The sequence below is a fragment of the Canis aureus genome, chromosome 16 (assembly GCF_053574225.1).
Source record: "Canis aureus isolate CA01 chromosome 16, VMU_Caureus_v.1.0, whole genome shotgun sequence".
Lineage (NCBI taxonomy): Eukaryota > Metazoa > Chordata > Mammalia > Carnivora > Canidae > Canis > Canis aureus.
In genome coordinates, this window is record NC_135626.1 from 40498538 (window position 1) to 40511243 (window position 12706).

At 55.0% G+C, this 12706-nt stretch overlaps 2 protein-coding genes across 5 annotated transcripts; both read right to left on the minus strand.

The window, feature by feature from the left end:
* Positions 1 to 2060: 2060 nt before the first annotated feature.
* HCRT (hypocretin neuropeptide precursor) lies at positions 2061 to 4989 on the minus strand. Of its 2 annotated transcripts, XM_077853269.1 has the most exons (3): positions 3890 to 4989; positions 3336 to 3514; positions 2061 to 2530 (listed from the first exon to the last, which is right to left on the minus strand). In XM_077853269.1, the coding sequence occupies exons 2-3, from the start codon at positions 3354 to 3356 to the stop codon at positions 2159 to 2161; spliced, it is 393 nt and encodes a 130-aa protein (XP_077709395.1). In that variant the 5' UTR covers positions 3357 to 3514; positions 3890 to 4989; the 3' UTR covers positions 2061 to 2158. The 2 variants fall into 2 exon arrangements, with proteins under 2 accessions (XP_077709395.1, XP_077709396.1); XM_077853270.1 differs by lacking the exon at positions 3890 to 4989 and having other exon boundaries at positions 3336 to 3879.
* A 131-nt stretch (positions 4990 to 5120) lies between these two features.
* On the minus strand, positions 5121 to 9661 carry GHDC (GH3 domain containing). Of its 3 annotated transcripts, XM_077853268.1 has the most exons (10): positions 9533 to 9661; positions 9255 to 9339; positions 8769 to 9058; positions 8167 to 8288; positions 7534 to 8020; positions 6955 to 7147; positions 6796 to 6867; positions 6585 to 6718; positions 6129 to 6214; positions 5121 to 5851 (listed from the first exon to the last, which is right to left on the minus strand). In XM_077853268.1, the coding sequence occupies exons 3-10, from the start codon at positions 9043 to 9045 to the stop codon at positions 5633 to 5635; spliced, it is 1590 nt and encodes a 529-aa protein (XP_077709394.1). In that variant the 5' UTR covers positions 9046 to 9058; positions 9255 to 9339; positions 9533 to 9661; the 3' UTR covers positions 5121 to 5632. The 3 variants fall into 3 exon arrangements, with proteins under 3 accessions (XP_077709394.1, XP_077709392.1, XP_077709393.1); XM_077853266.1 differs by having other exon boundaries at positions 9255 to 9644; XM_077853267.1 differs by having other exon boundaries at positions 5761 to 5900; positions 9255 to 9646.
* Between the last annotated feature and the right edge of the window lie 3045 nt (positions 9662 to 12706).

The window sequence follows — 12706 nt, forward strand, 5'->3', positions numbered from 1 at the left end:
CTAGAGGCGAGGTCGGCCTCTGAGTGCAGCCAGATGGATGAAAAGAGCTTTGGAGTCCATGGGGTAGAATCCCGACTCTGCTGCTACTCACTGAATGTGTGACTTAGCCTCTTCAAGCCTCTTTTTCCTTATCTGTAAAATGGAGCTAATAATTTTCAACTCATGGGGTGGTGAGAACCTAATAGCATCATGCATGTTTGGGGGACACCCTAAGTGTGTTGGAGAGCAATTGTCTCTCTCTTCCTACAGTCTTGATTGAACCCTATTTTTCTCTGCTGCCATTCAAGTGGGAAGAGAGGCTGGGACAAGAAAGATAATTCCTTTTTTTATTTTTTTAATATTTTATCTATTTATTCATGAGAGACACAGAGAGAGAGAGGCAGAGACACAGGCAGAGGGAGAAGCAGGCTCCATGCAGGGAGCCTGACGCAGGACTTGATCCCGAGTCTCCAGGGTCACGCCCTGGGCCAAAGGCGGTGCTCAACCGCTGAGCCATCCGAGCTGCCCAGAAAACTTCAAGGTGGGCAGAGTCAGTTTGCAAATCTCAAAGATGTATTTACTGGTGGTCTTTGATCTCTATCTCCCAAGGAGGAAACCAGGGCAGCAACAAGAAGGACGGAGGTGAAACCAGACATGGGACTTTTTCACTACAAACACAGAAAATTACAGGAGCAGCTGAATGTGGGGCTTAGTGTGGCTGCTTCCCAGAACAAAGCCGTGAGAATGGGAAGAGAGGCTGGTGCTCATCTCAGGCCAATAGCTCCTCACCTTCACCCCCAGAGTCTGAACTGGGCGTTATCTGGGCTGTTAGATTGCTTAAAAGTGCCACATCCTTCTGGGTCTCTACTTTTGGGTGTTATATGAGTTTCCTAGGGCTAGTATAACAAAGGACCACGAACTGGTTTAAACAACAGAAATTTATTGTCTCAGTTCTGGGGGCTAGAAGTCCAAGATCAAGAGAAGGTAGGAATGGTTCCTTCTGAAGGCTATGAAGGAGAATCTTTTTTTTTTTTTTTTTAAGATTTTATTTATTTATTCATGAGAGAGAGAGGGAGAGAGAGGCAGAGACACAGGCAGAGGGAGAAGCAGACTCCATGCAGGGAGCCTGATGTGGGACTCGATCCTGGGACTCCATGATCACGCCCTGGGCAGAAGGCAGGCACTAAACAGCGGAGCCACCCAGGGATCCCTGTGAAGGAGAATCTGTTCCATGTCTCTCTTCTAGCTTCTGTATGTTGCAATCTTTGGTGTTCCTTGGTTTATAGTTGCATCACCCCACCTCTGTCTTCATGTTCACGTGGTTTCTCCCTGTGTACGTTTCTGAGCATTCAAATTCCCCCTTTTTGTAAAGACACTCCTCATACCAGATTAGAGGTCCACTCTCCTCCAGAATGACTTCATCTCAATTACATCTACAATGACCCTATTTCTACATAAGATCACTGTACCAAGTACTGGGAGTTAGGACTCCAACGTATATTTGGGGGTAAGGGGTGCATTTGGCTAAAGACGCAGGAAAACCTTGTCCCGTCTCTGGTTAAGAATTTCTCCTGACTCCACGTACCTACAGAATGAAAGGTAAAGCCTGATGATTTGTGAGGGCTTTCACAATCTAGGCTGCAGGATCCTGTCTCCTTCCCTTCCAGCGCCTCACCGCTCCCCACAAACGTCAACCACCGTGCAGCTCCTGTTGAACCTTATATTCTTGGCCTTTTCAGCAAGCTCAGCTCCTATCCCTTCCCAGCCAGACTCCGCTCCTCGGTGCAACCTTCCTGGCTCTCCCTCCCTTCCCTTCCCTGTCTGTCTGTAAAGGCCGAGATACAGAATGGTTACTAGAGCATTGCGAGATACGTCTGTCCCCCATTCTTCCCTCCGACCATGCGCCTGTGCGGTTGTCTCCGTACCACGGGGCCTCACACAGTTCCTTGCTCTGTGTTTCCAGTTGGAAGACGCCAGGGCGGAGGTGCCCCAGAGCCAGGCTTTCAGGCCGCGAGCTCTTTATAGTTCGACTCTCCCGCCCCCTGCAGGACGGAATGCGACCACGCAGAACAGAGACCAGCCACACCAAGAGACTCGTCTTTATTGACCTTTTGTCGGGGGCTGACATCCGGCGGGCAGCGAGGAGAGGGCAGGGCCAGGACGCGGCGCGAGCGTCAGCTCAGACTCCCGACCGCCCTCCAGGCGCTGCAGAGGGGACGGCCACCACGGGACATCTGCGCCCGGGACAGGGGCGCGGCGCTGGCTCTGCGCCTGCGCGGCGGCCCATGGTCAGGATGCCGGCCGCATGGTTGCCGCTGGCCTGCAGGAGGCGCTGCAGCCGGCCCTGGAGGCCCGGGGGTCCGGGCCGCCGCTTGCCCAGCGTGAGGATGCCGGCCGCGTGGTTGCCCGCGCCGTGCAGCAGCTCGTAGAGGCGGCAGGAGCACGTCTTCTGGCGGCAGCAGTCGGGCAAGGGCTGCGCGGCCGCCCCGGGCGACAGCAGCGCGGGCGGCAACAAGAGGAGCAGCAGCAGAGTCACGGCGGCCCAGGGGACCTAGGGAGACACCGGGCCAGACGCTAGGGCTCCCCCGGCCGCGCCAGGCTGCAGCCCCCCGGCCCGGGCCCCGCCCACCTGGCTCCGCCCCCGCCGCCTGCGCTCCCACCTCTCAGTCCGCTAGGTCCCCGCCCTCTGCGCGCTGCTGCCTCTGCGCGCTGCTGCCTCTGCTGGAGGCCTCCTCTCTGGCTCCTTTACCTGCTCATCTCTCAAGCCCCAGCACAGCATCTCCTCCAGGAGGCGTTTTGAGATCCCCTGGGCAGAGTGAATCCCTCTTTTCTGGGGACCCTTAGTCCCTTGTGCCCCCATTAAAGCGCCTGAAAACCGGGTGCGTGTTTGCACCAGAAGTTTGTTCACTCAGGGAAACAGAGGCCCTGTATAGACTCTCCACGGACAAACACGTGCACGTCAAGGGCTAGCAGGTTCCAAATTGTCTTGTTTGCCTGCTCCCTTGCCGGGGAAACTGCACTCTGTGGCTTCGGGCCTGTTTCCAAACCTCTTAGGGGCCACAACTTCCTCCCTTGTAAAGGGGTATTAATCCCTATAGCGCAGGCCGCAGGAGGAAGACACAAAAGACCAGGTGCAAGCACCGCGCCTGATGCATGAGCTCTCAGGAGAAGGCCATGGATCTAGTGCTACCCCAGGCTCTCCGCGGAGGCTTCACCCCATCAGTCTCCTGCCTCGGATCCCACATGGGAAAAGACCAAGGGCAGAGACACCTCAGCTTTCTTTCCAGCCCCTTGAGCAAGCATTTCCATTGCCTGGCTGGTAGGATGAGTCACCCCTTCTATCCCTGGGGCTTTACCTTTGTAGAGGGAGGGTTCATGGCGTCTGGAGCTCAGAGTGGGGTAGCCAGGAAGGGTGTTGTCTGCAGTGGTCGGAATAGCCAGGAACTTTGAGGCCGTTGACTGTGACCCCCGATCAAGGGCCTGGGGTTTATAGTGCTCTGAGGTGGTGGGGGACAGGCGGGTACTTGCGTCCTCTCTGGGGCCAGACAAAGGCAAATCTAAGATTAGCCTCCTGCAGGGGGACCGTCTCCAGGTTGGGCCCAAAGAATGGCCGCCAAGGCTCTCAGAAGCGGGAGTGCCATCACTGTGCCCCTGGTACCCCCCTTGTCTGTCTGCCTGCTCCCTGGAGATGGGGCGGTCTCCCGGCACTAATGAGGCCACCTTGCACCCAGGAATCTGGGAGCACAAAGGAGGCCTTGGCTGGGGCGCTGGCCTGGGACAATGGTGGGGGGGCAGCTGCTAATTAGGGCAGAAGAGAAGGCAGCTATGAGCCCCACACTTCACATGGGGTGTGTGGTGGGGGGAGGGCAGCCAGGCAGCAGGTCTGTGCCCTCTGCCTCTGTTGCCGTACCTGGGGTCTGTCGGGTTCCTTGGCCTTCTTCCTTCTTGGAACAGGCTTCTTAGTTGCCTCTCCCTTTCCCCAGTTCTCTCCTTCTCTCTGCCCCTCCCACCAACCTCCACGGTGGAAAATCCTGGAAATTGAACGTGGGCAGGGAGAGGAAAGCAGGTCCTCCAACCTGTGCAGTTTCCTTCCTAGTCAGGCTGCCTGGAGAGGGGGATGGAGTCCCATCAGCAAAGAGTGAGCCCCTTTGGGGGAAGGACCGTGCCATCTCCAAGCCAGAGTCTCTTTTATACAGGGCACGTCTGTGGAGCACCTGCTCTCTGCCAGGCCCTGCAATGGGTGCTGGGGGCACAGTGTGCACTGGATCTTCCGGTTTTCCCGGACTCCAGAATCCAGGTGAGAAGACAGCCCAGCATGATGATAGCTCAGTAGGAGAAAGGACCCCAGAAAGGCCTTGCATGCAAGGTGGATTTCTATCAGGTAAGGCTGGGGGAGGGGTGCATTCCACAGAAGGCACAACTTGAGCAAAGACCTGGAGGTGACAGTGCTTAGTTCATGTGGGATAGTAGGGTGTGGGCATCATAGTTGTGGCTCCCCTCATAGGGGAGAGGTGGCTGGACAAGGAAGTGAGGACCAGGGTGGGTCAAAGGGTCTTACAGGCTAAGCTGATTGGCCTCAGTCCTGTGGGCACTGGGGAGCCAGGGGAGGGTTCTAGCAGGAAGGAGTCCTGGGGCTGATGGGGGGCTGGGTGGCCTGGATGTGGCCATGGAATTCAGAAGTAATTCAGAGGCAGGATTGGAGACTTAGCAACTGAAGGGGAACTGGTGCCATGTTACTCAGGAGGAGCTTCAAGGCCTTGGGTGAGGCTGACAACCTCATGAAGCCTCAGTTTCCCCACTGGTAAGATGGATAGTTAACTCAGATGGTCTCTGAGATTGCTTCCTGTTGTGATACTTCATGATGTGTAGTACAGTTCCTACACAGGAAAGTGGTTTGTGGGTGTTGGGCCAGACAGGGACCTGTGCTAAGCCAGGGCAAGGGAAGTTGGGGAGCAATCCCTCCACATTTGGGACCAGCTTGGGGTAGAAAGAAGGTGCACACACACTGGGGGTGACCTGGAGTGGAGAGTGGGGGGAAAGCCCTGGTGTCCAGAGCTGAAGGTGGGGGGAACCAGCCGCCAGCAGGAGCAGAGCAAACAGGCCTCTTACAGTTCCTCCCTAAGCAGATCCGGAGTCAAGAATCTGGTGCAAGAGGTTTATTTGGGAGGTAATCCTAGAAACCACAGAAGGGGGTGGGGATAGGAGGAATGGCAGGAAAACCAGTAAGAACTGTGTTATTGAGAAGGTTATCACTGTGGACAACTGGCACAGAATACACTTCAGAGCTGTCGCCCTGAGGGACAATGACGCCAAGGTCTTTTTCTCTAAGTCCTGTTTCTTATAGGCCGAGGGTGGCTCCTGGGAGCAGTAACTGCCAACAGTTGGAGCTTGCACAGTGCACTGGCTGGAGACGGGGGAGCATCAGCGTGGCGGGAAACTCCAGCAGTGTCCTCCAGAGGGGGCCTGGGGCTCCAAGCAGGGCTCTGCAGGCAGCAGCTGACTAGGCCAAGCCTCCCTAAGGCCTGGCAGCTCTGATGGGCCACTGTCAGGTGACAGAGTCCACGACCCTGGCCAAGGGTTCCCATCCAGAAAGACCACAGAGGAAAGAGCCAGGTGGCCTTTGAGGGGGATGGGGCAGCAGGTAGGCCTCAGCTCAGGACACCACCCTCCTCTGCAGACACTGGGCTAGATGCCTCTGCCTGAGGACCCGGGGCATCTCGGGAGGGAAGGGGGACGAGGGGCAGGCTGCAAGGGTGGCCCGGAGTTCTCTGAAGGCCCCCTGCCCCAGCAGGTGAACTCTGGCAGGGCCCACGCTGCCCCGGAACCGCAGGGACTTGTAGCGAGGAGAGACTTCCTGAAGGCAGTGGTCAAGCTGGAAACAGAATGGCCGGAGTGAGGAGGCTGGTGTGTGGCTGTGTGACCTGTGGATGGTGGGCGCCTGAGGATGCCAGGAGACGTGTGGGAGGCGTTTCATATGTTCACCTGTGTCTCCTGTGTCTGTGGACCTCTCTCCCTTCCCAGAGCCCCAGGGAGGTTCTCCTCCCCCTACTCTCCCCCCCATCGCAGCACTGGGCCCATGGCATGGGGACAGGAGGGGGCGTGCAGAGTGAAGAGGACAGGCAGTCACATCCCATCCCTGTCTTGTTTACCTTGTCTCGATTTTCTTCTGACAGGTTCCTGAGCCCCCTTAGCGCCACAAACACCTCATAGTGGGGAGCAGAGCCTTCGGAGGAATCTGGAGACAAACCCCCATGCACACACATACTCTTGGTTTCCAACACCGAGTCCTGTGCCCCTACCTGTTCTCCCTCACCCTGAGGTTCATGGGAGGAAAGGAATTTCTTGGCAAAGGGGGGGGGGTGGTAAATGGAGAGGAACCCAAAGCCTAATTGTAAGTATGAAACAGGCCAGGAAAGGGAAGGGGTGGGGCTGCAGCAGGAGGGATGGGAGTTAGATGTGGGGAAGGGCTTTACTAGGAGCAGCAAAGGAGGCTGGGTCTTACCTCTTTCGTAGAGTTCTTCCTTCAGGATGGATTTGGTATGGGCGGGGGGTGGGGTGGGCAACCAACTCAGGAATGGGGAGCAGGAGCTGATGGAGAAGCTTACCCAGAATGCTGCTCTCCACACAGCTGTGGTCTAACAGTTTGGCCCCTGGCCACTGCCCTACCGCCCTGCCCAGGGCCTCTGAGAATGTATCCTCTTGAATGTCTTCTCCTCGCACATTCAGGCCCTGGCCCAGCCTAGGGAGGAGGAAGGGGGAGGCAGAGGAACCTGGGGCCCTAGGACAGCCCCTCAGCTCCCCCAGGGAGTCACCTACCTGCGGACGAACCTGACGACTGGACACTGATTGTGGGCACCCACCACCTGTACCACATCACCCAGGCGGCACCTGACAGGGCAGGAGTGCTGGTGAGCTTAGGCCCTTGGTAGGGTCCCGGAGGGCCTGAGGTGGCCTAGAGGTAAGCCAGGTGATCACCTGGTGAGGCTGGTGTGGTTGGTCAGCACCAGCTCGTACTCCTCACCCTTCTGGGCTTCGGCCAGCAGGACAGTAGAGGCAGCCTCTTCCTGGGCTCCTTCCTTAACTGGGAGCAGCTCAATAAAAGGAGCTCCAGGGGGCAGAAGGTAGAGCCCTCGAGGTTGCTCTGGCCACAGGCTCAGGCCCATCACCCCTGGGGGGGAGCAAGCAGCCCTTTAGCTGGTGGTGCCATTGCTTTTTTGCTAGGGACCCCAGGCCCCAAGTCTCTGAGCAACTGATCCCATGGCTGCCCTTCCACCTCTCCTTCCTGGCTCCTGCAGGCTCAGGGTGCTGCCTCAAGGGCCCTGGTTGGGAAGAGGCAGTGGTTCCGGGGGGAGCAGACCTGGGGGTAAATGCTGTTGCTGCGTGAATGTGTGCAAGTCTCTTAACCTCTACGAGCCTCAGTCTGTGCATGTGTAAAATGGAGCTGCTGGTGTTGGGGGGATTAAATGAAGTGATTAGGTAGGGCTCACTACTTGGCAGCTCGCTGTGTGGCGTCTGCCCCATGCCCCCAACTCACTAGCCCTGAGTCCTGCTCACCTCCAGTGGTGGCATAAGCAGGTGAGAAGAAGGCCAGCCCTTGACACCACAAGGCCTCCAGGGCAGCCACAGCCTCGGCCTGGCCTCCTGCATCCAGCGTCACCACCACCTGTAGCTTTGGCCAGAGCCGGAGGGCCAGTCCTCGGGGCCCCTGCTCTAGGGCCTCCCGCAGCTCAGCCGCCCGCCCTGGGTTCCCGGCAGCCACTGCCTCAGCCAGCTCTTCACCATCGGCCTCCAGGCCCAAAAAGACGTCCAGGAGTTCAACTGCCGTCCCAGCTTCCAGGGCCCGCAGCCCTGGGGACCTCAGTGCCTCTTGCAGCAGGGTCCCGGGGTGCTTGGCTCCAGGGGTGCTAACCTGGCCCAGGGCATGCCAAGGCCAAGGGAGAGGGTGAGGCCAGGGGGATGTAGGGGTCACCCGGGCAGTGCCCCCTGGAGCCAGCACTTCTGGGTAGGCCTTGTTTAGGGCTGCCAGACCCAGCAAGGTGGCCTGGAAGGAGACAAGAAAGGGTGTTGGCCCTGGGCCCGAGCCAGTCCCCAAGTCCCCAGGTTAGGGGTTCTTTGTCTACCCTGATGGGGGAAGGTTTGGCCTGATGGGGCCTCTGGTGCAGCTATGCTCCAGCCTTCTCAGTTTACCTGCAGGGAGACCTCCCCGTAGTACTGGGTTGAGGTAGGGGGCAGCTCCTGACCCCGACTTTCTTCCTCCTGGGCCTGGCTGGCCTTGGTCAGAGGGAGACGGTTCCGGAAGGCGCTTGTATCTGTAGCCCCAAAGACATCATAAACTCCTCCTGAAGCCACAGTTTCCTGAGTTTCAGGTAAGAATGATAAGACCTGGGGCACCTGGGTGGCTCAATGGTTGAGCGCCTGCCTTTGGCTCAGGTCATGATCCTGGGGTTCTGGGATGAAGTCCCACATCAGGCTCCCTGGGAAGCCTCTGCCTATGTCTCCCTCTGCCTATGTCTCTGCTTTTCTCTGTGTATCTCTCATGAATAAATACATAAAATCTTAAAGAAAAAAAAGACCCTTGAGGAAGGAGCCCAGCAGAGGCCCGGGACAAGGCTACTGGGGCACAGGAATGGAGAATTCATTTTGAATAATCCTGAGCCTGGGTAGGGTGTTTGGATCAGGCCCCTCTGTGCTGGCAGTAGAAGGGGAGAAGGGAAGTCCTCAGGTTCTAGAATCTGACTGTCTGGTGGCACTTCTGTTTGGGCCACCTCCTTAGACCTTTGGAAACACACCTGTGGCCCCCGTGAGGGGACAGGGGGGCCTCTGGGCTCCCTGCAGACACCACCTCAGGGCGTGCTGCTGGCTCTGGCCCACATGCAGGGTGCTCTGCTCCAGTCTGTGCTGCTGCCAGGCGGCTGCCCAGTGCAGGGCCGCTCCTGCCACACGGTGCTGGAGGCCGGCAAGCCAGGACGGCCTGGCACCCTGGAGCTGCCGCTGCCGGAGCGAGGCCAGTGGTAGCAGCAGCCCCAGGAGGAGGAGGAGGAGGAGCAGCAGCGGTAGCAGCAGCATCTCCAAGCAGCTCCTGGGAGGAGGAAGGGACCCAAACTCTGGTACTGGGGGGAGGAGAGGGTAACCCCTTTCTCCCCATAACCCAACCCAACCTTCACCGCACTCTACCACACAAGAAACCAAAGAAAAAGGAAGGCTGAGAAGAAGTCAGGACCCATCAGGCAGGTGATGCAGAGGAGGGGACATCAAGGCTTCGGAGTCACACTGACCTGAGTTCGGACCCTGGCTCTGCCACTTGGTTAGCTGCAGGGCCCTGGGCAAGGCAGCCTGCTGCTCTGGGCTCCGCTGCCCTGTCTGTAAAATGGGAATAATAATAGCTCCGCAGAAGATACAGAAATGGTTTGACGCGGTGCCTGGCAGCCAGCAGCTGCTCAACCAATGACAAGTCCTGCCCACCCGAGGGGCTCTGCTTCATCCCAGGATCCACCCTGTCCCGGCTCCGGGTCCCTCCTGCGGCCCGGGCGGTGGTTCCATGGCCCATATGCACCTGTCACAGCCCTCTTGTGCCCACTCCCAGCTCCCAGGGCCCCGGGCCCTCCGGTTTGCGCTCACAGCCAGCCAGAAAGATGGAGCCAGGGCTTTAAAGGGTGGGGCCCCGACGGGGAAATCCGGCCGCGGGCTGAGGGCGGAGCTGGCCGGGGGAGGGGCTCTTAAAGGGGCAGTCGCCTGAGGCCGCACGTGCGCGGAGCCGCCCCGGCCCGCCTGCGGGAGGAGGTCTCCCGCCAAAGCAGTGTGGCCTTCAAACTCTGCAGGTGAAGGAGGAGAAGGCTGAGTGTGGAAAAGGAAAAAGAGCTCCACGAAGCAGCCTGAGTTGGGAGAAGGGCGCAGCACCCCGGAAGAGCAGGTTCAAGCTTGAGAACTGTTTAAAAAACAAAATTGTCTCCCAGTCCAGAAACCCTCTCCCCGAAGATCCACTAGCTTTCCCTGACAAAGGTAGTAGAGAAAGGAAGCCCTTTTATCATTATTATTATTTTTTAAAGATTTTATTTATTTATTTATTCACGAGAGAGAGAGAGAGAGAGAGAGAGAGAGAGAGGCAGAGGGAGAAGCAGGCTCCATGCAGGGAGCCCGGTGTGGGACGCAACCCGGGACTCCAGGATCACGCCCTGGGCTGAAGGAAGATGCTCAACCACTGAGCCACCCAGGCGTCCCAGGAAGCCCTTTTATTATTGAATAAGCATAAACCAGAATGGGATGCTCATCACAGGCAATGACTGAGAGATTGCACAGGGAGAAGAGAATCTCCCTCCCCCACTTAGCCAAGCTGCCAGAACCCGTCACCCGCATGTCATCCAGACAAGCGATAACTAGCCCTCAAAGAAGAGGACTTGGTGGCACCATTTGTCACCCGTAGCTCATCCCAACTTTACCTGTTAACTGGGGTCACCATCGGTGTTAGCTAGTAGGCTTTATGCCCAGGAAAAACAAACTTCTCTCATCTTTATGACATGAGGTCTTTTTGCAGCTTGGAGCAAGGTGCCCACCTCAGTTAGGCTCCTACCCTCCCACTGTGAAGTTTGAGAACCTCTGCTCTAGAATGAGGTTCTTCTGCTGTCTGTGGTTAAGCCATCCTTCCTCCTGTACTCTGGACCCAGGCTCTCAAACACTGAAACCCCTCCCGTCAACCCTTCATCCGTCTTACAGGGGTCTCCCTCCTTTTCACAGCTGAGCTCCCTTGCACATTTCTGCTCTCGCTGTTGGGCTACCCCACCTTGATCTCACCCCCTTTTATTTTTATATTATTTTATTTTTTAAAGGTTTTATTTATTTATTTATTCATGAGAGAACACAGAGAGAGACAGAGACATAGGCAGAGGGAGAAGCAGGCTCCCTGCAGGGAGCCCGCTGTGGGACTCGATCCCAGGACCCTGGAATCATGACCTGAGCCAAAGGCAGATGCTCAACCACTGAGCCATCTAGGCACCTCATTTTTATTGATTTTTTTAAAAGATTTTATTCATTCATTAGAGAGAGAGAAGGAGAGAGAGAGAGACAGCACAAGCAGGGGGAGCAGCAGAGGGAGAGGGAGAAGCAGGCGCCCTGAAAGCTATAATTTAAAAAAAAAATCAAGTGTAAGATCTAAACAAGAAATTAAAAGGAGTGAGAGCGGGCCGCCTGGGTGGCTCAGAGGGTTAAGTGTCTGGCTTTGGCGCAGCTCGGGTCATGATCCCAGAGCCTGAGGGTCATGATCCCAGGGCCTGAGGATCCTAGCCCCTCACTGGGCTCCCTGCTTGGTGGAGAGCCTGCTTTTCCCACTGGGCACCCCCCACTCGTGCTCTCTCACTCTTGCTCTGCTCTCTCTCTCTCAAACAAATAAATAATCTTAAAAAACTAATAGTTTTATTAGGTACAATTTACATACCATACAAGTCACCCACTTAAAGCATACAATTCAATGGTTTCTACTATGTTCACAGGTCTGTGTAACATCAGCAATTTCATGACATTTTCATCACCTTGAAAGTAACTCCATACCCTTTAGCTATCACCCCAGTCCCTTCCCACCTTCTGATCCCCAGCAAAAACAACCACAAATCTACTTTCTCTAAAAATAGATTTGCCGATTCTGGATATTTCATATAAATGGAATCATGTAACACATGGTCTTTTGTATCTGGCTTCTTTCACTTAGAATGTTTTCAAGGTTCTTCCATGTATTACTGTGTAGCTGTAGTTCATTCCTTTTTATTGCCAAATAATATTTATTTCATTGTATGGATATGCCACATCACGTTTATTTACCCATTCATCAGGTGATGTGCATTTGGGTCATCTCTGTTCTTTGGCTACTATGTATAATGCTGTTATAGACATTTGCATGCAAGTCCTTCTGTGGACATATATTATTGTTTTTTTTTTTTTTGCATAAAAATGTAATGAATGCAAGTGATTTATCACATTCCAATGTAGAATAGCTGGGTCCTATAGTAACTCTTTAACTGATGAAGGAACTGCTAAACTGGTTTCCATAGCTGGTGCACTATTTTATACCCCACCAGGAGTATATGAGGGTTCCAATTTCTCTAGGTCCTTGTTGACACTTATTATTATCTGACTTTTTGATTATAGCCAACCTAGTGGGGTGTGAAGTGACTTGAGTTTGTGTGTGTGTGTGTGTGTTTTAAGTACATTCCACACTCAAAGTGGCACTTGAACTCAGATCCTGAGATCAAGAGTCACATGCTCTACCAACCGAACCAGCCAGGTGCCCCAGAGTCCTTTTTATTTTTATTTTTATTTTTATTTTTTTCCCCAGAGTCCATTTTAATTTGCATGGTCCCAGATGACCAATGATCACATATCTTTTCGTGTATTAATTAGCCATTTGTTGACTTCTATGACGAAATGTCTTTTAAGATCCTTTACCCTTTTCTTATTGGGCTATTTGTCTTTTTATTATTAAGTTGTAAGGGTTCTTTATACATATTGTACATTCAAGTCCCCTGTCAGATAGATGATTTGTAAATATTTTCTTCCATTCTGTGAGTTGTCTTTTCATTTTTTTTAAAGATTTTATTTATTTATTCATGAGAGACACACAGAGAGAGAGAGAGAGAGAGAGAGATAGGCAGAGGGAGAAGCAGGCTCCATGCAGGGAGCCGGACGTGGGACTCGATCCCGGGTCTCCAGGATCACACCCCGGGCTGCAGGCGGCGCCAAA